This window comes from Pseudonaja textilis, chromosome 1 (genome assembly GCF_049901715.1).
Source record: "Pseudonaja textilis isolate UNSWEBS1 chromosome 1, rPseTex1.2, whole genome shotgun sequence".
NCBI classification, from domain to species: domain Eukaryota; kingdom Metazoa; phylum Chordata; class Lepidosauria; order Squamata; family Elapidae; genus Pseudonaja; species Pseudonaja textilis.
Window position 1 is genome coordinate 207,241,482 of NC_141990.1, and position 27,988 is coordinate 207,269,469.

General features: G+C 37.9%; 1 protein-coding gene across 1 annotated transcript; it reads right to left on the reverse strand.

Moving 5' to 3' along the window:
• RAB3GAP1 (RAB3 GTPase activating protein catalytic subunit 1) lies at positions 1 to 27,331 on the reverse strand. The gene is made up of 24 exons (XM_026714607.2): positions 27,296 to 27,331; positions 27,092 to 27,147; positions 23,987 to 24,062; positions 23,112 to 23,244; positions 22,181 to 22,259; positions 21,768 to 21,887; positions 21,175 to 21,340; positions 20,091 to 20,190; positions 18,640 to 18,721; positions 16,534 to 16,602; positions 15,423 to 15,496; positions 14,127 to 14,219; positions 13,118 to 13,284; positions 12,625 to 12,723; positions 12,215 to 12,387; positions 11,361 to 11,415; positions 10,706 to 11,056; positions 8,896 to 9,033; positions 6,401 to 6,628; positions 5,694 to 5,790; positions 5,505 to 5,608; positions 5,143 to 5,258; positions 4,784 to 4,886; positions 1 to 666 (listed from the first exon to the last, which is right to left on the reverse strand). Exons 1-24 carry the CDS (start codon positions 27,311 to 27,313, stop codon positions 424 to 426), a joined length of 2,940 nt encoding a protein of 979 aa, XP_026570392.2. The 5' UTR covers positions 27,314 to 27,331; the 3' UTR covers positions 1 to 423.
• Between the last annotated feature and the right edge of the window lie 657 nt (positions 27,332 to 27,988).

Sequence of the window (27,988 nt, forward strand, 5' to 3'; positions counted from 1 at the left end):
CACAAGGAAGTGAATTTTATTACATACAATATATTTGTATAGCTGTAAACAATTTAAATCCACTGATTTATTAGGTTTCTAATCTACTCACTTTACATGAGCATAAAACTTACTGGGGAGGCTGGGGAGCAGTATTGCATAATTTAATTTACACTTAATAATACACAGTTCTGCGGTATTTTCATTATCGTTGTAAAGCATTTTTAAAGAGGAATGGATTGCTAAGTAAAGATGAGTAATCCGCCAACATCAATAGACAAGGGGCTTTGATGGAAAAGATAAAAATCCCATAAATGCTATGCATATGAGGACGGTTTCACGTAGGCATTACTCTTGAATGTCATCTTCCTTTCCGGGAGACTGGATAAACATCTCTTTGATGTACTTGCTTGGGTGAAAATGTTGCTAGAGTAGATGTTAAAATCAGAAGAATGTTGTGTCGGATGAGAAGGCACCTGCAAGTCGGAAATCGTCTTTTGTAAGAACACTGTACATCCGCTGAGGCAAAGGTTTAGAGTAAGGAGCAGGCCGTGGAACAGTTGTACGTAAAATAACCTCACGTCCTGCAGGGGGTGGAAAATCCGAACTCATTCCAGAATTCAAACGTTTTTCATCCATAGAGCCTGATCTTTTTAGTTCTTCCTCATAGGGCATCATTGGAGCAACCTAAAAGAAAGAGAAGCCTTTCAGCACTGAGCCATTTTACTGGATTCGTATTTGTTTTTGAGGTACGCTAGCATAAAAACGTAACCGTCGACAACTATTCAGTGTGACAAAGTACAACATTCACTGGGATACAAGCTTAAGGAAAAAGCATTTGTTCTATTGAGTTTCTGCTTAAGAAATTGACTAATGCTGACATAAACACATAAAATATATGTTCTGCACCCACAAGATCTTCTCACTGAAATGCCAAAAGGAGGCTTTAAATGACTTCACACTGATCTGTCCAACAAAGAAAGCAATTTATATTATGAAACAACAGGCATTTGAACACTGATTCAATCAAATGATAAAACTGGGCTGAAATTATTTTGCTCTGACTTTCTCAATGGTGGGATCTGTAACCAGAGAAACCAACTCTAACTAGATCTGGATGTCATCCATTAATCAGACATTTTAATCCATCTATTGTATGCTGATCCTATCACACCTAAATGAAATTTTAAATTGATTAGAGATACTGTGCTTGAACAGAGTTTCTACCCAACTATCAAACTATGAGTCCTGCCGGGTTCAAATTAACTGTCCAACTACTTCACACAACTGTAGTGTACTACTCTGAAAATGAGGGTTTTCTTCTTCTAATATTCAAAAGAGAAGAATTGAAAAAAGAAAAGTTCCATAGAGAAAATAGCTGCAAAGCAAATGGAAAACAGTTTACAATTACATTTGTTCAAGCCAAGTGGACAACCTATAATTTTATGCAAAGTGTATTTTAATGCTATCGCAGTTTGGTGCTTGAAATGCAGACATGTAAGATACAGCTATATTAAACAAGAAAATAAGCTGAAAGTTATACACCAAAAAATCCTTCAAGATTCTAGAAACCCATTTGATGCATCCATTTCAACCATTTCCTTCATACTCTGGTGATGTCAAAGCTCGTAACTTAATAAAAAAAGTCAATGCTTTAATTATGCAAATAAGCAATAGTTGAGCCATATGCTATGCTGCTACAGCCTTCATACCCATGCAGCACCTACATGAAGTTAGGCAGATGACTTGAACAGGGAAAAATCTAATTACCTCCTCGGATGATTCAGTCAGCTGGGTAAGAAAGAGAATCAATGGTGAAAGGCAAGTCAGAGATGACTCACATAGGATTAAAGAGAGGTTTCAGTACAGGGGCAGCAGCCTTACAATTGGATTTGTTGCTATGCACAGAAACTGATAAATACTTGGAACACAAAACAGATCTAAAACAAACTGATAACAGGACTAGTTCAATGTAAATAATCAATTGCATCAATATAGTCAAGTCTATCCGATTTTGCCATGAAGCAGTTATATAACCTATGTCTATCCCAGTTCAGTAATTGATGGAGGCAGGACCTGATCTCTGTAGCTACACATTTGCTTCTAGGATTTCTAAAGGGAATTAATTCCTTTACTTCATTCTACTTCTATGAATCAAATCACACGACAAGTAGGCAGCCTGTGCCAATGTATCTTTTCTGCATTAAAATACATGCAGGAGATTGTATCAATGTTTTTGTGTTAATCCAATGTCCATAATACTAAGTTTTATCGAAGAACATTACAGGTGGCCTTCCATTTACAATGGCAATTGCCATCTCTATGTAATGCAACCATAAAAGTGCAATTGCAGTGGCCATTTTTCCAGTTCCGGTCATGATTACTAGGCAGAGGCAATTTCCTCCTGGCTTCCCACAACTAAAGTTAAGTGGGGAAACCAGCTGGAAGTTGCAGGTCCCAGACTGGCAGTCAGGGAAGTGGCTGCTGCTGGTTGAGGGAGGAAGCAAAGGCGTGCTTAGGGAGGGTGCAAGGTAAGGATAGAGAATGTGCAAAAAGCATAAGGAGAGGATGCATGGGGATGTACAAAACGCAGCATGGGTTAGGAAGAGCCTGCAAGAGTGACGCAGGTTGGGAGGGTATGCAACAGGCATGGCAAGTGTTTGAGGAGGTTGCTCAAGAGGTGCAGAAGATATGGGGAAGGTGCAGCACAGAGCAGGTGAATGAGGGTGAGGGATGGGAAGGATGTATGCCAGGTAGATGAGTGAGGAAGAGGTTCAGGGCAGTAATTTCAAAGAGTTACTGACTGAAGAGTCACAGGTTTCATAGTTCTCAACCGATGACTATTCAGTCAGTTAACTCTTAATTATGATGGTGCTGAATGAATTACGGGGATTGTGAATTGGTCTTTGATGTTCCAGCAGCCCCATGTGCACAGTCCATGATCTGCACCCACACACATTTGACTCATACTGCATCCTGACTCCCACTGCATTGATTAACCCCAATAACCCTAATTGCAGAAATGTCTGGGTAAATTATGAGAAGCTACCTGTGTTTGGGATTGTTTTTAATATTAGCAACATATTAATACTGAAACAAGATGTCATGGTAAAATGAGCTACAGCAGTTCTCTGTGATACGCTGATTTTTGTTCCAGCAAGTAAACCCAGCATAACAACCTATGCTGTTAAGTCCTCAGAAATGATTAAAATCCATTTCAGATAATTATAGAAGGAACTATGATAGCATTGGATGCAGTATCTGGATAACATCATAAAAAGACATTGGGAAGGATCCAAAAGACCCTGACACAGAGAAGCAAAGAATCCTGAAAGATGCTATTTTTATCTGTTATATCTAAACCAAAATAAACACTTACATGCAGCAGTTAATCTAGGAATGAGGAGACCGAAGTTGATATCCCTGCTTATTCATGAATCTTATGGCTGGGCTAGTCACATACTCAGATCCACCCAGTTCAAAAGGTTGGAGAGAAGAAAAACAACCTTCTGAATTAAGTAGTAGAGAAAACAAGAAACAGCTGGGAAGAATTTTACATCTTGCCTTGAATTCCAAGTCAGAGAATATACTGTATATTGCCATCATAGGAGAATTGAAGCCAGTAGGGGTGGCTTCAATTCTTGAAGGGGATTAGGGGTGGGAATGAGAAATACATCGTAAAGTGACTTTCTTCCTGCACCAAATAGCAGTAGTTTTGCTCTAAATTTCTGATCCTTCGCCAGTTATAGTCTACTTTGATGGTCTTTGCATCCAAGCCTCAGCTTGACTAATTTAAATCGTTCTGTTAAGGCTCATTTCTTCCCTCTTTCGGGGGCTGGTAAGACGCTGGGCCTGTGCAGAGGTCAGCAGCTCGATTCCCATGAGTGAATAAACCACGCAGGGACAAGAAAGGACCCTCCACAGAATGTCTACTGGTATTCAGGTGTCCCACTGGTAAAAATAACACCGCCCAAAAAAATTCACAGAGGCAGCCAGCCACCTTGGTGATCCCTGGCTAACCACTCACGCTTTCTTAAATCTTTATTTCTTTTTCCATTTTTCAGGAACTTGGCAGCTCTTTAATTCTGTCTCCTTATTCCTGGTGCCATTACCTAATCTATCAAGTTGTTCCAGTCATCCTAAATCAATACCACACAGTGAGATGAATACAGGTACATTTTATAGGCTATTTTTATAGGACAGATGCAAGGGTGGGATGCTACCGGTTCTGCCCGGTTCTAAAGAACCGGCAGCTCTGAAGAGCAGCAAACACCAAACCAGTTCTGTGTTTGCTGCTGTTTGGCCCACCCACCCACCTGGGCACTTACCTGTCCTTTATTTCCTGCATTTTCAACCGCAGCTGCTTTGCGCCGCACAGCTGAGGTTGGAAAAGCAGGAAAAAAGAGGTTTTTCAAACACTGCACCCCGCGCACAGCGCTTTTCAGCTGTCCAGGCGGCACAGCTGGTTTTTATACACGCGTGTCAGGGAAACAACGTAGTGACCGAACTGGTAGTAACACCAGTTGAATCCTACCCCTGGACAGATGCTACCATTTGCTTATTTAATTGGAGATTTAACACATAATTATATTTCAACCCTGGTCTAGTTGATCTAACTTTGCTTAATTTTTAAATAGCTATGCAGTTTGGTTATTTTAGTTAGAACAGACTATCACAGCTATTTCTCTGGAAAATACACCCATAAGTAGTATGCAAAAGTGAATTTTCAAAACCTGGCATTAGAATATTATAACAAAAAAAGCAATTGTTTTATAAAAATATTAAACTAAGCAATGCACCTTACCTTTTGTGCGTTCACAAAAAGTTTGTGAATTATAATACCAGCAGGCCCTCTTCCGGCACCAAGGACTGGTACTTCTGGTTGTTCCAGAAAGGAATTTACAAACCTGACAGCACAGAAAAAGTGGGAGGAAATATATCAGCAAAAGAAAAATCATTTTACACAGACACAGTTTTAAAAATAACACTGGAATACTGAACTGTGAAAGTTCTCAACCAACATTCACATTTAACAGAAAATTTTCAATTGACATTCTGAAGAAATGATTCAGGTTGTTTTATCTATGATTGAAAATCTTTCTTGTAATTAATTTAATTCCCTTTAAGGGAATTTTATCCATGCAAGTTAAACAAGTCACTTACTTTTCTAGATCTTTGCGTTCTTCTTCTTTAGTACATTTTTCTATTCCAAATTTTGCTTTTAGAGACCTTGCCCGAGCAATAGTGGCTTCCACATTCATAATTTGACCAATGATTTCCTGGGAAAAGATTTAAAAAAAAAACAATTTTCCCTACTTGTCACATATTTCAAAGCTTTGCTCAACCATTTATCAGAGCTGGGTTCAATAGAATTTCCCAGGATTGCTCACTCTCTCCTCTCACATAGTTAATACAGTCATATGTAACCTCTTTTTTTCTTGTGATTATCATAACATATTTATTTAAAAGCTAACATTTTAAAATTTGTCTTTCTTGAACATTATTAGGAAAATGAAATTCCTTACTTCTAATTTCTTGTCTTCTGGATTTGGGAACCGGAGGATTTTACTGGAATGGCTGATTATCTGCTTAATTATCTTCTTTACTAACCCAATATCTTCCAGAGATTCTGTTTTGAGGGAAAAAGCACGTTGTAGAAAAGGCACCCTATTTTTACCGGAAACATACAGCCCTGCTTGTTAAAAGTTATTTACCTTCTTCTTTTACCTTGAGTACGGCTGCGTGGATGACACAAGAAAGAAGATGCCTTGCAAGATCAGCTGGTTTCTGAAGGGCTAAATAGTGTAGGACCTGAAGATACAGTAAGTCAAGTAGATTGCCATAATCTTGCTGCAAAATTGACAGCCATCTCTTCTCAGTGCTTCAAAACCGAAGGCTGCCTCATGCCCTTTCTTAAGCACTCAATCAAAAAGCCTCTTTCTCAAGTCTCTAAAGGGGAGGGGCCCACCATGTGAAGATGCTTTGAAAATTATCTTTTTTTTTTTTTTTTACTGAAAGGAACTTTTTTAAAGCTGAAAGATAGCATAGCATGCTAGGTAGGTGAAAAGGTGATGAAAGACTGGGACGCAAGCCGAGAAGAAAAATTCACCGTACTTATCGTTTAAAAGGAAAACAGGCTCAAGATCAAAAATAACTGAAAGTTACTCTCTTACTTCATGTTCTTGTGAATAATTTATTTACATGCTTCCACATTCAAAATGGTTGCCAATTTAGACAATTATATTTCCAAATCTAACATGCATTATCCAGTCTTACTTTCTAAGGGACGTGCATAGCTGGTTACCATTATGAGTAACAGAAATTCCATACAAATATATTATAAAATAAACTAAGCTAATAAACGGAAATGCCTCTAATAGACTTTCCACAGTCTATCCTAGAATGAAGCAACTTTTTTTACCTTTTCTGCCTCACGGGTGTCATCAAAAAGGCGCCTCTGCCTCCTTGCTGGAATGGGCTTGGCTGTTTCCCAGGCTTCAACCCACATGTTACTTGGAATCTTCATTCGGGCGCTCAGTTCACCCTTGATGACTACACTCCCCTTTTCATCCACGGTTTCCTCTTCAATGTAATCCCGGGGCGAATACCATCTCACAAAATCTTCCAGACAACAACCAGGGTTGGCAGCCTAAGAGGAACAGGGAGGGAGGGGTGGGAGAAACATGCTTATTTATATATAGGGCATGGTTGTCCAAACTTGAAGAGGAATTGTCCTGAGCTGCATATAAAATGTATAACACAGTTAATGTACATAAAAGACTAACTTCCTTTATTGTTTTATCATCTTGTGGGGCCGTATTAGTAGTTGTCCAGAGCCACACGTGATGTGGATTTTCCAGACAATTCTTTTTTTAAAAAATAAGAGAGCATAAAGGATGATCAAAGGCATCATATAGTGGCACTTTCATCTTTTAAAACCTGAACGTGAAACATTCAAAATGATAGCTTACCTTCCTAACATTGTAATTTTCAACTTGTTGTCCAAGATGACCCTAGACGTGACTATTGCTTATCAATCTGAAAATGGCTGTATAACACATATGAATCAGATCAGGGTTATTTTTACAGTGAGTCTGACTTTTCAATGCAAAGATTATTCTGACCACTGGCAAGTTTGTAATGTATTGAAAAGTAGCTCTATGCCCATGTCTTTGCTACGAAACTTTGTAATCTTAGGACTTAGTTTTGGGCGAGGAAAATAGGGGGCGGGGGGAGAGAAATTGTGCCTCTGCCTACCAACATCCATTGGTATTCATCTGGCTAGCATCCTGTCAGTGTGTGAGAGAATTGAGGACTGTTTGGAAACTGAAACAGTATTTGCTGTGTGAGCAAGGAGACAGCAAGGAGCCTGGGTGCGGCTTAGCTAAACTGTTCTGTACTAAAGCTGGTTGCTACTGTGAAACTAAAACTGAAACTCCTCTCCTCTGCTTGTGTTTTGCATTTGGAACAGATTTCTTTTCAGGTGGGATGGGGAGAACTCCTTAGCATCAGAGCGTGTTAATAATATAGGAAATACTAATGCTCTGATGGTCATTTTGAAAAATCCTTTGTTAGCGAGCACCTAGAAGCCAAGAGGAACATACGTGCCAAATTTCAAGTTTGTAGGCTTTACGCTTCTGAAGATTTTGTGATGATGCATGAGTGCTTTTTCGCTTTTATATATAGAGATTAAGGTTATTTCAGAAACTGGAGTTCTTTAAAAGCTCAACTTTCTTCTGTACCATGACAGAGAGGTAGATGTTTTAGATGTTGATGACCTGCAATTCCATGATTCCTTCACCATTGATTGGGAAGGCTGGGGACTGAGGGAACATTCCAAAAGGGAAGGACACAATGGATGTCACGGATATAAATACAAATGTGTTTATCACATTTTTATCCTTTAAAATAAATAAAGATGGTCCAGTTGCCTCAAATAGTGTCTACATGGTTGTAAAATGCAGGTCTAGGATAGGATCCAGCTTCTACTTCTGTAGTTTTGAAAGAAAAGGAGGGATTGTTGACTGCAACATATTTTATGACCTAGTTTCTCTTCTCTTCAATTTTGTATATTGTGCCAAAAAATATAAAATACAAATAAGTGTTAAAATATAATAGACAGCTGCTGTAAGATTTAACATTAACACTGGGCATTTAACTTCTGCTTCCTTCAAGTTCCAATTAAACTATTCACAGAAAAGACAGTCAACCAATCCATAAACGTATTTTTGATTCAAATAAGTATAATTTGGACAAGCAAGCTTATCAAAAAAGGGAATGTTAATTAATATTAACAGAGACTGGTAATGAATATTTTCCTGAACAAAAATGTAACAAACATGCTAGAGAATCTACCACATTTCTCATTCGCATGTTTAGTGCAGATGGCAGTGGAACAAAGACTAATGACTAAAATGGGGGAAATATGATAGAAAAGAGGAAATATCCTGCTAAATACGTTGTATGACATGTTTATGCTATTGTACAGGTAGTCCTCAACTTACAACCATTTGTTTAATTGAAGTTAATGTTCAAAGTTACAATGGCACTAAAAAAGGGAGTAATGACCGTTTTTCACACTTATGATCGCTGCAGCACATCCCATGATCATATGATCAAAATTTGGATATTTGGCAAAACTTTATATTTATGATGGTTGCAATGCCCCAGGGTCGTATGAGATCACCTTTCGCAACCTTCTGACAAGCCAAGTCAGTGGGGAAGCCAGATTCACTTAACTCTGCTATTAACTTAACAACTGTAGTGACTCACTTCTCTGTGGCGACGGTGGTAAAATGAGGCAAAACTCACTTAGCAATAATCTCGCTTAGCAGCTGAAATTTGGGGCTCAATCGTAGTCCTAAATTGAGGACTATCTGTACTCATTCCCTGATGACCCTGGCAATCTGTGCCTACTTTGAAAGACTCCATATCTGAGAGCAAGCAAGCACTTTGCATGCGAGCTCGAAGGTGAGCTCCTTCTGCCGAGGTTCCCAGCTTGGCCAATACTTCGGATTGTTCTTCTAACAGATCTTCTGTCATAGGAGCTGGTTCCTGAACAAGGAGAGAGAGGAATTCTTGTTAAGGCTTTTTATCTCCCGTCAGGGAACAAAAACAATGAACAAAGGAACTGAATGTGGTTTCCACATGCTTAGAACCTGTTATTCGACCTCTGCATGCCGAAGCCAGATATATCAGTCCAAAACCTAATACTTTCTGAATACAAATACAATTCAGTCATTTAACAAACTGAAGTTTCTGCATAATAGGAAACAGGAGAAGACAAAGGAAAGTAACGGATCAGCTTGGATTAAGACAGCTTCCTGACTGCAAAAAAGCCAAGAATGGCATCTAGCAGTAGACCAAGAAGGGGAAAAGTATTAACAGGTTATCCTGTGGCTAGAAATTGAGTTCTAGTTCTGCTTTAGGCATGAAAAACTCTGGGCAGTCGCTCTCTCTCAGCCCACAATGTCAGGTGCTAATTCCTGTTGCAACCAAAGATCAACACTCAGTTGATCTGAAAATAGAGGACCCTGCATTTCTGGAAAAATGCTAGAAAGAAAAAAAATGCCCCCTTAGCTACAACAAATTCTATTCTAACCATTCCATACCATACTTGTTACTGAAATTTATCATCTGGACATGGAAATTGATTCTCTGCCATTTCTACCTATCCTTAAGAGACTAGTTTTACAACATTGCAAAGATGGCTTATGGCTCCAATTGCTCAGTGGACTGAGGGCCTGATATTATTCACAATTTATGAATGTTTCATATAAAGGTAGTGGACAATTAAAATGATATACAGGAATGCTTTACCGAAAGAGATATAGAGATGAGTTTCAACCAAAGTTACAATGGTGCTGAAAAAAAGGGACTTGCCAGTTTTCAAACATGACCATGGGTAGCATCCCCTGGTCACGTGATCAACATTTGGGTGCTTGTCAACTGGCATGAGATTATGACAGCTGCACAGTCCCGGAGTCATGTGATCACCATTGGTAACCTTCCCAGCAGGCTTCAGCCGAGTCAATGAGGGAAGCTAGATTTGCTTAATGACCTAATTAGTGATTCACTTAACTACTGTGGCAAGAAAGATCATAAAATGAGGCAAAACTCACTTAACAAAGGTCTTGCTTAGCAACAGAAATTCTGGGCTCAATTGAGGTTGCAAGCCCAGGTATATAACTTTGCTGTTGACATTGTGGTGGCACAGTGGTTAGAATGCAGTTCATGGTGCAGTACTGTAGGCTACTTCAGTACTGACTGCTGGCTGCCTGCAGGTTGATTCCCACCGGCTCAAAACTGACTCAGCCTTCCATCCTTCCGAGGTGAATAAAACAAGGACCCTGTTTGTTGGAGGCAATAGGCTGACTCTGTAAACCACTTAGAGAGGGCTGGAAAGCACAAGCGGTATAGAAGTCTGAGTACTCTAGCTATTGCTTTCCCCTCCCCTTTCCTTTAAAATTGTTGTTTAAAGGAGAAAGCATTGTAATACAGTCACTGCACATACGGCTCATCTCCCACGTTGTGTTTGAATGGTAATCATACTGAATATAAAATTTTAAAACCAAGACAAAATTATACCTGCGAGAAAATAAGATCATTTATTAAATACTGTTCATGTCTAACAAACCCTAGGAGCCCCTTTCCCCTTCCTCTTGAAATGGAACTCAACTTGGACATAGGAGAGAAGCGGAAATATTTGTCAATGTTATTCACTCACCTGGGTTACCGGCACATAGAGAGGTTGTCCCGGGTGAAGCAATTTCATAGTGCCATACGGATGCAGGCGGCCCTCTGGCTTCAACACAAGTGTCTCTTTACTACTTTCTTTTGCAATTCCTTTCTTTCCACCTTCTTGTCCGTTTCCTTTAAGCTCCTCCGTGTCACTCAGGCATTCAAAAAACTCTTCTTCACTGTCACTCCAAGATTCCCAAGATTTCCCCACTTCTCCTTTCTCTTTATCACTCTCTTTTGGATAGTCTCGATCCACCACGTCTTTTTGCTTTTCCAAATTAATCACTTTTTTCCCCTCATCTCTTTCTTTCTTTCTTTCAATGCAACAATTTAACATCTGGAAAGCAATCAAACTTCCATCAAGCCCACTGAAAATTCTATTGTTAATGTTAGCTATAGGTATTTTCACAATGGCAACGTTTTGTTCACATTTGTAAGAGAAGCCAGAAGGTAGCCTGAATTCAAATTTATTATTGGCAAAAAGACAGCATACTTCATATAAATTCCTATAATAGATTTATAGGCTGCCCCCAATCTCTACAACTCTAAATGGCTTACTGGATACAATTAAATAGAAATTGATCACAATTTTTCAAATGAAGATTAATATATAAAAAAGCATGAGCATTGGTAAGATTTACCTGGAGTTTCTGATGCAATAAACAACATCTCAGATCAGGTGCACTGCTGCTTAACCTAAAAAGTAATTACACTGATATTACTACAGCAATAGAAAAAGACTTGAACTGCAAAACATATAGATGCTGCCATTTTCACAAAGAGCATATACTCAACTTATGACAACTGAGCCCATTTTCACTGCTAGGCAAGACAATTGTTAAGTAAACTTTGCCCCATTTTATGATTTTTCTTGCCACAGTTCTTAAGTGAATCACAGCAGCTGTTAAGTTGATAACATGGTTGTTAAGTGAATCTGGCTTCCCCACTGATTTCCTTGTGGGAAAGTTGCAAAAGATGATCACATGATCCCTGCATACTGCAATGGTTGTAAATATGAGCCAGTTGCCAAGTGTCCGAATTTCCATGAGGATGCTGCAATGGTCATGTAAAAAATGGCCGTGTCACTTTGTTCAGGGCCATTGTAACTCTGATCACTAAATGAATAGCTGTAAGTCAAGGACTACCTGTATAACCTGTCACTAAGTTAAATTAAGACCTTTGTGTCACAGCCTAGCAATCATTTGAACATATTTTTGCAAATGACAAGACTTGGATACTTCATGATTTATCACCCAAATATCCCTGGCAAAGATATTTAGGTTAGGCTGCTTAGAATCTCCTTCTGAGCAATCTACGTAGATGATATAAATGTATCAAGCCTTTTCTCCCTTTTATGTTAAATAAAAGAAACTGGCTGTGAATAACCTTTTGAGATGGCAGTAACACTTTACTCTCTCTTCAAACTAACTCTGACATGTGTAGAAAACTATTGATTTCTTATTAATAATAACTAAATAATAGGTCTAAAACTCACCCTGGGATGAAGAAGTTGTTCTCCCATCTATAGCGCATTTCCAAGACGAATTCCTGCCAGAGATGTGCAACTCCTTTGACTCCACCATGATAAAAGTTGATCATACAAAGACAAAGAGCCAGTTTGTATGTCAGGCTGTCAGAAGGAGCAGATTTGAATTGGATGTAGAGATTCTACATGTAAGGACAAATGAAGAGAATTCGTGAAACGATATTAAACTGATGCACAGAACTGCAAATTGTATTCTAAACTGTAGAATTTAATTTTAATACGCACAGTTGTTTTCTTTAAAACAAAGCATTATCTGCTTTTGAAAATGTATCCTAATCAAACCCGTGAAATTTGCTTTTCATTTGAATAAAAGTAATTAAAATCTGGTACATGTTTTTCACATATGCATTTGAACTTACGGAGTCTTCACTCTCTGGGGGTGGAATACTTCCTGCTGAAGTATTCGTTCTAGCTTCAGATCCATCTGCTGATTTGTCAACAGCATCAGGGAACAAATACTAAAAAGAAAGACACACAGCTTCAGTTTTCAATTTTTTCACAACATTGGATCTTACCATTACATTGCCCCGAAACACGGCTACTGAACCCCTAAATCATTATTTCTCCTGCTATGAAGCTATCAAGAACACATTTTGTTTATCAGCCAGTGTAATTAATAGAGCATCCATCTGATCTCAAAAGCTGGATGCCTGACAGCAACCACTCTGGGGTTTTTTTTTTTTTAAATATATTGAGCCTTCTAAATGCTTTTTCGTGACAATGCCAAACATTTAGCAGCAATCCATTTTCAATGTGTGACTGCTAGAAGATCTCTATTTCCAGAGAGAGATCAGATTTGTTATTCTAGTGAAGGCTCAGACAATTCATAACTCATCATAAAACGTAACCTACCATGAGAACAGTATTCAGGACATCATTATTTAAAGGAGATTCATCTATGCCTCTGTGCTTACGAATTTTTTTCTTTGCAGTATGAACCATATTTGTCACTGACAGTTTATGGATTGGGACTGGTGCTGGTTCTGTGAGCTTGGACAAAGCATGGCTTATATCGGCATCTACAAAACATCAACATTTGGCAAAAAAAAGAAGTGATCCAAATTATTGTAATGTTTCCTTAGTATCTTTCCCTGTCTTGCTTCACTTAACAGTGGTAACTGAGATCAGAATTTCCATCGCTAATTGACATTAAACAAATCACTGCAGGCCTTTAAACAAGAATGTCACATGATCGCCATTAGTGATTTCCTGCTGGCTTCTCCATTGACTCTGCTTGTACGAAACTGGCAATGCTCACAAACTGCAATCACATGACCACTGAATATTGAAACTTTGTAATTCCAAGCCAGGTGTCAGGAAACTAACTGGTATTAGTATAAGGACACATTTTAAATACTGCTCATTCAGTGTCATCATCAGTTCAAAAGTCATGGAATGAGTGATTGCTAAATCAGGATCAGTTCTTTTTTTAAAAAAAATCTCATTGTTTTATTAAATACTACTTAGATCAGGAGTTTCAAACTCAAGGCCCAGGGGCCGGATTCAGCCTGCAGGGGGCTTAGGTCTGGCCCACAGGGCTGCCCTAGAAACAGCGAAGGACCGGCCTGCGATGTCTCTGCCAGCGAAAACAGAGCTCTGGAAGGCCACAGGCAGGAGTTGCAGGACGCAGTCTCAAATATAAATGGAGCTTGGGACCTATTTTTGCTGGCAGAGCATTTGAGCCACTATAGGCAACCCAGCATGAGTGACATTGAGCTGGCCACACCCACACTGGTCCCGAGGTCAAACAAAACCCAGATGCACCCCTTAATGAAATCGAGTTTGACACCCCTGACTTAGATGTTTTCACAAATCCAAGTGTCCCAACCTTTGATTGTTTCAGAAAAACTATGAATTTTACCTTTCCCTTCTTCTTCAAACGCTGATCTTCCAAGAATCTCATCAGTTGATTCTTTTCGACGACATAATTTGAAAAATTCAGTAACAAAATCACCTGCAAGAGGAAATAGTCATGCAGATACTTTACTGTTTTCCACAAAGGAATACTCCATATAATTAATATTGGGTAGAAAAAGTAATATTTAGTAGAAAAAGTATTCCTCAGACCTATAATTGGCAATTTACATTCGATACTAAAATTAAATTACTGATCTAATGGGAGGGCTTTAAATTTCATATAAGAGTAACTAGGATTTAAGATGCTAGCATAAATATAAAAACATTGTGCCAATACCATTAAGAAGACAAATTGAATTAGGATTTCAAAATTAACTATGAATAGCTAAATATATAAATCTAAATACAAGTTATTTGTCTTCTCTGTCAATACAAATCCAACATTTTAATTGAAAAATGTGTAATTGGCCAATAATCAACTGAGTGCTATTTTAAGCGCTGAAACAAAGTGTGTTCAGGCTCAGTTAGATTTAAAATTAAAATACAAATTGCCTTCTTTGAAGTTTAGGGAACTTCCTAAACCAAATATGTGACATTAAGAATAAATATAATTTATTGCTACCACAGAAGTTGAAACTCACATATGAATATTTAAGTATGCCAAATGAAGCCATAAATTATTGGTTTTTTAAAATTCCAAATTTTACATTCAAAACATTCCGGTGCTATTTTTTCTGAAATAAAAACTTATTTTAACTATTAAGAAAGACATAAAAAGAAATAAAAGGTTCTTATTGCATTCTTTACCACAAAACCTACATGAACTTTCTGGTGTCGCACAGTGCTGTATCAACTTCATATCTTGCTGTAATACAGGTAGTCCTCAACTTTCAACAATTGAGTCCAAAATGTCCATTGCTAAGTGAATTAAGTGAGTTTTTCCTCGCCTTATACTTTTTTTTGCCACAGTTAAGTGAATCACTGCAGCTATTAATTTAATAACCCGGTTGTTAAATGAATCTTCCCCATTGAGTTTGCTTGTCATGTTGAAAGAGGTGATCACATGACCTCAGGTCACTGCCACTGACATAAATATGAGCCAGTTGCCAAGTGTCCAAATTTTAATTACGTGACCGTGGGGATGCAACAGTTGTAAGTGTAAAAATTGAACGTTAGTCAGTTTTTTCAATGCCATTGTAACTTTGAGCAGTCATTAAATGAACTGTTGTAAAGTCAAGGACTACCAGTAATTTGAAAGAAAAAAAAGGCAAGGGATAGAATAAAGCTTGAGAATTCTTACTCAGTAAGCACTGTGGATTATCAGCTTTTCTGACTCTCACAGACCACTGAGGTGCTTGAGCAGGATCCAGGTCTCTTTAAAAACAAGCAAACAAAAAATATTAACTTTGTTTTACCCAAACACTGAAAAGCAGTGTTTGAATAAAAACAGTAAGTTTTGATAATGATCTTTAGCATGCTCTGACAAAATAAAATAAACCCCTTTCCCCATCTTTTAGGTAGGCTCTCTCTGGCATTTTTGACTAATGTGATTGTTTTTATAAGCTAAAAAGTTGTCTAGACAATTTTGAATTAGAGCATTTTCTGAAAGTTTCCCCATGTTAATTATTCAAATTAGTATATTAGTCTCAATGTGTGTCATGGATTTCTGGGGCCCTCAGGATGGTAAATAACAGGACCCAAACCTCCATTCCCAGGAGATCCTTGGGTCTTCGCTCCTATTTCAGTTTCTCCTAGGGAAGCAATTTGGTAGTTCCTGCTATCACTACTTTACTTCCCAGGGGATACCTCACCTGGAACTCATTCCCTACTTCCAGGGTATGGGAAGTCTCACAAAATCTATGTTGCTTTTTTTGTGATTCTAGCTCAATTTCTTAGAACAATTTCTTGAAAAGCAACCACCACTTAATTCTGAAACTGCCAAATTTTTCCTAAAAGAAAAAAAAAAATTCTAAGTATTGGGAAAAACTTAGTATCGGTATATAAGTTATTCAAAAGCAGACTGTTTAAGTACAGCAAGTTCTCTTTCAACCAAGGTTTTTATGCAGATGCTAGATCACCACTGATCACTGCTTCCTGCTTTGTTTCCGTTAGATTCTTTCAAACCAAACAATATTCACGTTAAGAAAAAAGTATTACTGCATGGTGCACTTTATTCAGAATAAATGGATTCAACTACATCTCTTATTAAACAGAAGCATGCTCACATTAGCAAAGTCAATCTTAATATTGTTACAAACATTACTACAATGTTTATTCTATAGGAAACCTTGTCGTATATAATAGAAAACCTAAATACAATTTTAATATTTGGAAATGAAGAAGTCTGACTAAAAGAAAGTTCTGGAATTCTGAACTATAAAATATAATGAAACAGAAAAATATGTACTTACGAATAAACATCATTGTCCACAATTATGCCCTCTGTTAAATGGGGCCATGTAGCTGCTAAATGAAGTTCACTAGAAGTAGAAACATTACTTTATAAGAAGTTTTGAAATGTTAACAAAATAAGTATTAGCATGGATCCAAACTTGACTTGCAGAAACAGAAAGTTACTCAGAGGTAAATCCTAATAGTGCAGGAGAGGGTATCTCAAGACCAAAACTATTCAATGATCAAAGATTGCCTGAAATTGACAGTGTGATTTTGCATCACTTTGGGAAAGAATGATATATATATAGGCCTAAACCACGCTTAGCATCACTTGGAAGAAAATAAAGAAATCCCTCCCAAATTTGGGGAGGGGAGAACCAAAATCCCTGCATTATGTGTGACATAGCTGCACCCACCTATCAAGCCCCCTAATTATTAGGTATGGTTTTTAGCACCAAAAGACTGTCCATCACTAGAATGAGTGACTGCAAAAAAGGCATAGTCCCACTGATTGTAGCAAAGATAAGCAAATGGCTGCTTAGAATTCAGTTTTTAACTGTCTATGGAAATTCAAACTTACCGTGTTTCTCACAAAATAAGGCCGGGCCTTATTTTTTTTTACCCCCGAAGAAACGGCTAGGCCATCTTTTCAGGGGTGTCTTAATTCCACCCCCCTTGCAACTTTGGGTGGGCAGGCAGAGAAGCTTGGATGTTGACCTCGGCGTTGGTGGGCATTTTGTATCAGGAGACCTTCCGTCACCGTTGCTTTCCCTTCTCCCTTGCTGCCGTAGCATTTAGAGCAACGCCACGGTGTTTGGTGCAGCCACGCACAGCCAGCCAGGGCTTCTCCCTGCAACCAGAGCCCAGCGGAGACACTCGGCTTCAGGCACTCCTGTCGCCGCCTTCCCTTCGCCTTCGAATGTGAAACCAATTATTTTAAAAACGACGCCCTACTACAACAAAGCCTCCCCTGCCCGAGAGGGCAGCCCAACCTCACGTGGGGAGGCAAATCTCCCGGGGCCGCAGCACAGGATCAGCCCACCGCGGGAGAAGCACCCAGCCGCCATCCCTGCCTGGTGCCGGGCAGAGCGTGAAGAGCTTCACCTGGGACGCCCAGCGCAGCTGACAGTCGGGCCCTCCTTCCCGGCAGCAGAGCTCTCACCAAGGCAGCGGGGGCCTCTCTGCCGGACCCTCTGCTCATCCCGCCAGGGCCGCGCCAGAGCCGTACGGGCTGGGCAGAGCCGGGAAAGCGAGGCATGGGTGCGCGCCCGCCTGCCAAGCAAAAGAGCTGGGCCGACCTGAGCTTGGCTTCCTTCCTAAGTCCCTCCAGCACGACCCTGAAAGGGCCGCTGGGAGAGGCTGCCTGAGGCAGTGATAGCGCCCACCTGTCCACGGACAGGGAGGCGAGGTGATGGCAGCGCGGCTTCCCTGGCCAGCGGAGAGAGCCCGAAGCCGCCCGTCCTTTCCACCCCTCGCCCAGCCTGTCCCTGTGCATCTCCAAATGCGCCGGCAGCTCCAAACGCTGCAGCAGAAAGGGCATCAGGCAGAGGCGCTGACTCAACGGGGCTCAGCTCGGAGGAGGACGCGGTGCAGGCAGCAAGGGAGAACGAAAGCAACAGTGGAGGAAGGTCTCCTGATACGAAGTGCCCCACCAACGCCAAAGTCAACGCAGGCACCATATCCGGGTATGCAACAAAACTACCTCCTAGCGACAAGCCCCCCCCCCATTTCCACCATTTCGCATGTTTAATATAGGCCTTAATTTGGGGGGAGGGGCTTAATTTGATTTTATGCCAATAAAACATGCTGGGCCTTCCAATTGGTGGAGGCCGTATTGTTGGAGAAACATGGTACTACTTTATACATACGAATGTTTATTTCTTAAAATATGCAGCTGAGACCCAATATTTTCCTATCACTCACTGAATAATTTAAAGAGAATTTAGGCATGGTATTCAGTGCCATAATGTTCTCTAACAGTGAGTTTACAGAGGAAATAGATCTGGTAACTTTAATTCATGAATAAAAACTTATCAAACACTTTATTATATATTAAACGATGTAGATGCATAAACAACTGTTCTGTTAAAAAGACTTCTGAAATAATAATAAAAACTTCTTACCTAATAGGATCCTCACAGGCACCAAATGGTAACTTTCCAAATTCTACGCCTCCAACTTCACCTCCAACTAAAGCATCTATATCTATTGGCAAACATAATTATATTTATACAGTTCATGTAGTTATACATACATACATATATTATAAATATTTTGTCATATTATTCCATAAATATATAATATTCTAATTCCTACCACTTGAGGAAAGGATGATATTGTCACAACAAACCAGTTTATCTTAGACACAAAAGTTTAATCTTCTGCTTAATATTAACCTCATTCTTTATGAGGCACAGTGGGGTAAAGAGATAAAAAAGTTTCATACAATTTCTACACAATCTCTTCTTGAAAAAAGTTCAGATTCTTCAATTTGTAATCATTAGCATTATGGATATGGTAGTAGAAAATATGTGCAGATAGTCCTTGACTTATGACCACAATTGAACCCACAATTTGTTGTGAAATGAGACAGTTGTGAAGTTATTTTTGCCCCATTTTATGACCTTTCTTGCCATAGTTGTTAAGTGAATCACTATTGTTAAGTTAATGACATAGTTGTTAAGTGAATCTGGCTTCCCCATTAACGTTGCTTGTCATAAGGTTGTAAAAGGGGATCACGTGGCCCCTGAACACTGCAAACATAAAAATATGGCAGTTGCCATCGTCCAAATTTTGATCATGTGAGGATGCTGCAATGGTCATAAGTGTGAAATATGATCATGTCACTTTTTTTCTGAGCTGTTGTAACTTCAAACGGCCCCTAAATGAACTGTTGTAAGTATAACAGATTCTTGAGCAACTAAATCTACTACAAAGAATGAAGACGAATCCCAATACATGTGGTAGCCTAAGGCAATAATGGATGAAGACTTCATTTTACAGGTAATCCTCAATTTATGAGCATAACTGGAATAAATTTTTGATATTGTTTTGCGGTGGTTATTAAGCAAATCAATTTTGCCCAATAGTTGTTTTCCGCCAGAAATCAGAAGTAAATGTCACAAAGCTAAAATATATCATAAAATAAATAAAAACGATAAATAAAAAAACTGCAAAAAATGAAACAAATAAAATTATGGAAGAGAGTATTTGTAGCTCCAGGGTGAATTGTGGAATCCTTGGTGCTCTGAGTTTCTTGCAGGCATTTCATTACCAAATTAAGTAACATCGTCACTGACAATGTTATCTACTTTACCTACCTAGGTCTGTAACAGCCAAGGACCCCAAATTATTCTTTGCATTTTACAGTGAGGAACAAGGTTTTTTTTCCCCCTTGCCCTAGCCTCAAAGCTGCTGTCATATATTTAATATATGTTAAACTTCTAATTTATTTGTTTTATAAAAAGAACAGGAGAAAGAAAAGAATTCTTGTTGCATGTTTCTTTGGTTCTGATCTACTTTTGTACTAAATTAGACAACATGAAATTACAATACAAATAAATCAGTTTCCTACCTGGAGGTTGTTGAGGCCAAAAATACTGCTGCCAATCTTGAAGTATATATGTAAGCCTAATAGTTATATTAATTGCAGGCAGTGGTGTTAACGGGCAGCCCTGAAAAACATACCAATAAGAATAATCACAAAAAATGTGAGGTCCAAAACATTAGGCATTCCTAATCTTTTGTTTTAACCCAGATAATATAACAGAAAATATTTCTGAAGAGTACATTTTCAAAATTGTATATGAATACTTTTTGCAATCAGCTGAATTCAATGTCCTTCTGAACCGCTTTAATGTTCAAAGTAAGACTGATTCACAAAAATGTATCTCTTGTGAGCATTGTATTTGAACTGACATGATTTGTGAGATGAAAGACTTTCCCCAGGCATTGGATACGTGATAGAGGACAACACAAGTCACTTTTAATCATTCTGTATTGAAGTGAAAAGGAAGAACTTTAAATTTTGAAACCTTTCCCTACTTATACTGTTCATATTTAATCGGATCAAAGAGTAGGAATAAAAACTAAGGAAAAGTAAAGTTTGAATAAATTATAAATGGTATATAACACAATCTGCAAAAAATGTTTAATCTGCATGGCATACTTGAGTAACCTCACCTAAAGTGACCCATTCAAAATACAAGTAGTCCTTGCTCAATGATCATTCATTTAACAACTGTTCACAGTTGCTACAGTCCTGGAAAAGTAATCTAGAATCAATCCTTGTATTTACAACCACCGCAGCATCCTTGAGGTCACATGATAGTGATCCAAGTGCTTAGCAACCAGCTTACTCTTACAATAGTTTCTGACCTTCCTATCTGACAAGCAAAGTCAACAGGGAAGCTGACAGAAGGTTGCAAGTTGTGGTCAAGTGATGTCTCACTTAACGACCATAGCAAAAAAAGGTTGTAAAGTCAGGTACAGTCAGATGGTACCTCACTTAATAAACCCAATACTTATTTTCTGGTCCCTACTGTGGTTGTAAGTTGAGAACTAACTGTAGCATAAGAGTTACTGCACTTGCTACTTTTGGAAAGATCATTTGGGACATCTTCATGCACCAACCATGTGCATACACAAACTATACTCACAATCTTAGATTTGAAGATGTCCAACAATCCAGATAAGTGACTATACTGACTGGGTACTTTGCGAAGATGAACCATTTCAAAGTCAGTTCTGACTCCAGGACCTTGACACTCCCCAACATACATTTTCCGGTGTCTGTGGTGAATTTGCACAAATACTGGCACCTGGCTGAAAAATATTGAAAATGTTTTCAAATAAAGATGATTGTATTCTTGGGAGAACTAGACTGATTAAAATCACTAATGTAGAGTTTGAGAAAAAAAACCACACTAAAAACTCAGCAAAGAAGCAACTTTATGTAATTTCTATTTTTTTGCTTGTTGTTAGCATCTTGTCTTATTTCTGCAAGCTAGTAAAACAAGGTTCTTCGTGTGCATCTACTTTGCAAAAAAAAGATAGTGCAGGAGTACAAAACTTAACTTTATCGCTGTATATAAACAGAGATCTAGTCCTGTTCCCTTCCAGCACAAAAGATGTTATTTAGTTGGATAATGAAATATCTGCATAAATACAACCAAGCTTAGAGAGCACCAAAAACTCCACAGTTCAACTCTGAGCTACAAATATTCCCTTCTATTGATAAAACTTTACTTACCAACCTGTGTTGCCCAATGCAATAGAAACTGAACTTAGAAGGAGATTACATTTGGATTCGCTAAGAACGGCCTCATTGTTTGCTGCTGGTGCAATAACTACAAGTTCACGCAAGCCATACCTAGAACAAATGAAATATTCCACTAAATGTAGATTTCAAAGATTAAGAGGATTAAGATGCATCTATCTCTCGCTATTATTTAAATATTAAAACACTGGTCTCTCTGCTAAGCCCCACTAAAGATTTAACATGATCTAACATCAGGCAAAATCACTATGTTAACAATATTCTTTTTGATATCTTGCATTTTGTGGCATAAATAATAAAAGTCTATGAAATGTATTGGTCATAATGAAAAATTCTTTCAATTAATTTCTTAAATTAAAATGTAAGATTTTAAATAATGGACATACCATCTTACTAGACAGTGAGCTCTAGGAGGGAAATCATTGTTCATGCATAGAAGATCTTGCATAGCAACAGGAAGAGCATCTGTTAACCATTAAAAATGAAACAATTAAGTCTTTAAGATTTCAACCAGAATAAAGGTTTTGATTAAATAGCCAAGGTGGGTAACTTGATTTTAGTCCAATTAAATGAACTATTTAATTAAATTTAATAAGACATTAATCAGTTTAATTATTTTACAATTTTAAATACTAGTTGTCCTCTTAAATACACTTTCACAACTACTAAATAAAAAATAAGCATATTAGCTCATGGATTTAATTTTGGGTCGAGTCAATCAGTCCCCAGACAACTCTTTGCATTTTTCTTGTCAAGATTTTAGAAGTGGTTTGCCACTGCTACTTCCTAGGGCTGTGAGTAACTGGCCCAAGGCCATACAGCTGACTTTGTGCCAGTTCAAACTGGTACCAAAGTACACCAAATCAGTCCTTATCAACCGACATATTTACCTTTTAAATTGTCTAATGAAAATGGAAGTTGACACCTTCTTTTTAAAAATGTTATCATATACCGTATTTATCGGCATATAACACACACTTTTTCCCCCTGAAAATAGGGGCAAATGATGTGCGTGTTATCCGGATGTCCACCTTTTTTTTTTCCTGAATTTCCTCTTAAAATGAAGTGCGGTTGCCTGTTTATCATAATCTGTATACATTCCTTTAATGAGCAAGGTATCAAATATGTAATTATTAGAGTATGACATTGTCTATAAGTACTAACTTCACACTGTATCACATTAAAAAGTGTTGTTCGCAACTACCCAGTCACTTGACACTGAGAGAGGCAGCATATAAATTTAATAAATATATTTAATAAATAAAAAAATAGATGCTATGAGCTAAAGATTTTTTGAGCATTTAAAAATGTACCCACCTTCTACTAGCTCATCTTTTGCATTTTTATCAGTTGATTTTTGGACTAGATAATGATGCGTCACAGAAAATCGAAAATCAGCAAAAGTAATTTCATCAGATTTGTCTTCCCATATTTCAGTGGTATATGCACCCTACATATCAGACATGATGTGATCAGAAAAGCTATCTGAAATACTTTTAATCATATTTCATAGGAAATACCGTAGTAAAAATCCACTGCTACTTCAAAAAGCATATTTATAAATGTTTATTCATATAAACATTGTGAAAAAAATCTAACAAAATAGAAATATAATCTCATTCCTTTGAACCTCCATTGGTTTTGTTCCTAACCTATTGATTAGTACTTTTGTTTCATTTTTAAATCAAAGTAGATATAAATCAATTTTAAAAAATCAAGTACTTTCTTAAGATGTTTCATAAAAATGATCACAACTCAAAGACAGAAGAAAAAAGATTATTAGTATAATTTAAAAGTTAATGTTACTAATTCTCCTTGTATAACTGCTCAAAACATTCAGAACAATCAACTGAACTAGAACTGATACAGCTCCTAATGACTTCACAAGTATACATTTGCTTGCCTGAAACTTAGGAATAGCATTCCATTTTTGGTGTTTAATGAATCTGAAAAAGACCTAATGAAACAATTGCTTTATACGTTATGTACCTTGTAAATATGACATCTTCATCATTCAGTAATAAAAATATATTCAGATTATGTGAAACAACAGTGCCCTTTTACTGGAAATAATCAAAGAATATTCCTAACTAGTGAAATAGCAAATAAAATTATTTTACTAATTTAAATTAAGACCTATCTTGTGTTTGCCTTAAATGGTGGCATATAGCTGGAGACATATAAATTCTTACCTTTTCTAAAGGTTTGCCTGAAGAAATGTTAATAAGTTTCCAGTCATTCAAAACTTCTTCAACTCTGGAAATAAATCTAAGGAGAAAATGTTTGAAAATCATTAGTATTATAATCCATGTTTCTAAAAACAAACATAATTCAACATACTTAGGGTTTTGTTTTTTGTTTTTGTAATTTAAAGAAAAATTCATATCTAATGTATTTTTTCCAAAATTTAAAACAACAGCTATCAAATGATGGATCACAAAAAGATTAATACAATTTAATACAAGTAATACATACACACAACCATATATCAGAGCTAGGGACTTTTGAACTATTTTATGATAAAATAATTCCAAAAAACAGGAATCAACATAAAGTCCTATTTAGATCCACAACTGATCATAGTCAGAAAAAAAAGGCTAAGCTAGGACATATAATTTACAGATGAAATGTATTGAAGAATCAAACATTATTAGGAAAATATTACACAAAGCATTAAAAGTAAATGTCATTACGCTGAATTGCCATTCCAGGCATAGTCATAACTCAACACAAAAGCTGTGACCCATAGTCCTCAACTTACGACCACAATTCAGCCCCAAATTTCCACTGTTAAGGCAATTGTTAAGTGAGTTTTACCCCATTTTACAATCTTTTTGCTGTAGTTGTTTAGCAAATCACTGTAATTGTTGAATAATTATGCCATCATTAAGTGAATCTGACTTTCCCCATTGACTTTGCTTGTCGGAAACTGGCTGGAAAGGTTACAAAAGGTGATCACATGACTTGGAACAGTGCAACCATCATCATGTAACCAGAGGTGCTGCATGTTCATAATAATCATAAATCACTCTTTTCTGTGCCTTAGTAACTTCAGTCATTAAATTTAAATTGAGGACTACCTGCACTTTGAAATGGTGAATCAAATCCTAATAATATGAATTAATCAAAAACAGTTTTTTAATATTCAGTTTAACCAAACCAGCAGGCAGATTATTTTGCAAGTTGCATAGCTATTGTCTCCTCTGATTCGTTTGGAATGTTAAGACTAACTTTCATCTACTTCAGGGGTCTTCAAACTTGACAGCTTTAAGACTTGTGGACTTCAACTCAACTCCTCCTCCAGTCATGTTAGCTCAGGAATTCTGGGAGTTGAAGTCCACAAGTCTCAAACTTGCCAAGTTTGAAGGCCCTTTATCTACTTGATCACTGTCTAGTGACATTTGCTAAAGATCAGAGATTTGCTAAAGATCTGATGGAGAGAATTAATAAAGCTTGAAGTCATAACATGTATGGTATCATAGTGGTTATGTTAGCACTTTGCCCTGTTCATTTCTCATTTTATATTTAATTAATATGGAAATATTCCTGTACATATTCTTCTTCCTTGCCTTGAACAAAAACAAATATACTGAAAAAACACACAGCAATAGCCCACAGAAAATACTATTGCACTGAGATGCCACTTGATTAATTTTCCAATAAATATCTTAGAAAATATGTTCTATTGAATGCAATGGAATTTACTTCTAAGAAAGCATACTCAGAATTAACATAACTATTCCTAATAAATATTGACAGTAGCTAAAACACATAAAAAGTACTTAACTTCATTAGCCATAGCTAGATATTATCACATTTATGCTTAATATAGTATACAATATTGCATAAATTTCAGAGCATCCTTACATAAATGTTGAAAAGATTCTTAAATAAACTATTAATAACAAATGGTGTAATTAATAAAGATAATTCATATTGGCACCCTATAATATCAGACAGTCTGTATATTCTGAGTCACATCTCTTCAACAAGGAACCTGATAGAACCCAGAAAGTGAATAATTCTCTGTCACAGTGCTGATCCAACAGCCTTCCACCTCCAGAAATTCAAACAGCTGTAATGCTATTTTCCTCACTGCTCAACAGCAAAGGCTCTCAACCTTTTTTTAAAAAAAAATTCAGGGCACCCTCTGAGACTCATTTCTCTTTGTGACTCCTCTCAGCATCACTGTTAGCTGCAAAAAACTTTTTACTTTTCTATTCAAACCAGTTTTTAATTCCATTCCTATTCTAGCAGTTTTCTTGACAAGTTTTTTTTTTTTAAAGAAATTGTTCGCCATTGCCTGCTTCCTAGAACTGAGAGAAAGCGACTAGCCCAGTCACTCAGCTGGCTTTCTGCGTAAGGCAGAACTAAAAACAAAGTATTTGTAATAACTAACAAAAATGATTAATTCTATGCAGATAATGAATCAGTACTGAGAATAAGATGTGAATTATGGCACAAATATTAAGCCTGGCAATTAAGTTTAGATCACTCTCTCAAAACTTTACTGCAAAGCCCCTAGAAATGTAGCAAGGACCCTGGAAGGCTATGTAGCCTGTGATGAAGGCCATTGCTCTGTACTCGTTTTTCATTCTATATACTACCCAAAGTTGTTAACAGGTTTGGCAACCTTTGAAATAGAAATAATAAAGAAACTACCCAGAGCAACTTTATATTACAGACACTGCATCAGCATTTATTCTACATACTTTCCAAATATTTTACCTTCTGTATCTTTTGTGAACTCAATCATTCAACCAGCATAAACAATATCCTTATCATACCTGAATTACCACTTATGGGTAATAGTGAGGAACATAAGACTAGAAACTTTTTCACCTGTCCAATATTAAGTGTATATATTAAGTAAATATAAGTAAATACAAGTATATAACCAATTGATAGAAGATATTTATAGGTATTCCTTAAATACCAGAGATTCTAAGCAAAAAAGGGCCTTCAATGGAACAACTTGGTTTCACTCAGCTGGTAAGTAGGTAGGTAAGTAAGTATGCACTCATCCTTATTTTCCTCACAAATGCTGCTTATTACGGGTCCTCTCCTCCAATGTGATCAACCACAGTGGGCAATGCAACACCCCAACAAACTCTTTTCTCGTAAGTTACCCGTTTACATTTGCATCCAACAAAGCAATTCCAGATAATAAAATGAAATGAAATAAAATCCAGAACAGAAGTCAGACGAAAGACCCAGGGCAATAAATATAATTGCATCGATGCCAACGCAGGTATTGGGGGGGGGGGGGCGCGGGAAGGTGAGGCAGAGGCACCTACCTCTCCCACTCGGAGGCGGTGGTGAAATCCGTGATCTCGAACACTTCGGACTCCGGCTGTGGGGGGGAAAAGAAAAGAAAAGGAAGCAGCAAGTGAGGTACCGAGCGGGAAAATAAGAGCGTTAAAAAGCACCGGCCCCGCAACGCCACTTTCCCGCTAGCCAGAAGGGGGTATTGGGGGCGGGGGTTCAACCGGCGGACGAACCTCACTATCAGCCGCCATCTTGAGAAGCAGCGTCCCGAAGGGCATGACGGGAGGGACACAAGACGGCGCGCGGCACGTGGCACAGTGGCGCGGGGTTGGGGCCAGAGTTGCGGGGGGGGGGGGGGGGACCTTTTTTACTTTTTTCCTCTGAGGGGATATTTTTTTCCCCCGTCCTTTTGTTGCTGGGTCGCCTCGGGGAAGTAGTTTGGTGTTTTTTTTTTTTGTTTAGGCTTGGGATGAAGAGGCTTGTGGAAATACTCCCTGGCAATTATGTGTTGTCAGGAAAAACTGCAGGAATGTGGTCAGGGAGTCAAGCTCAATTCGCAGATGTCCTGATGTTTGTTTATTGTCGCGAAGATGAGCAACTCGATTGGGGGAAACTGAGGGGGCAAGAGAAAGAAAAAAGCGCTTCAGCTATACGACATAGTCCTGTGGGAAATTAAGACGGGGTGCATTGTTTTCTCCGCGCCTCACAAAATCTGTGGTTTGTTTTAAGTCATCCTGGGAGCTTCTATGTGGCGAAGGAGAAATGGGACCCTGGTGCTGAGGCAATAAGAGGCTAGGCCCTGGGGCGCCAGTTTTTTTCCTGTGCCACCTCTACTTGAAGAAGTGGTCTCTAATCATACACAAATTCAATACGTAGAAGGTTTTAAGGTTCATTTCAATTATTTCTGAGGAACAGATAGGTAAATA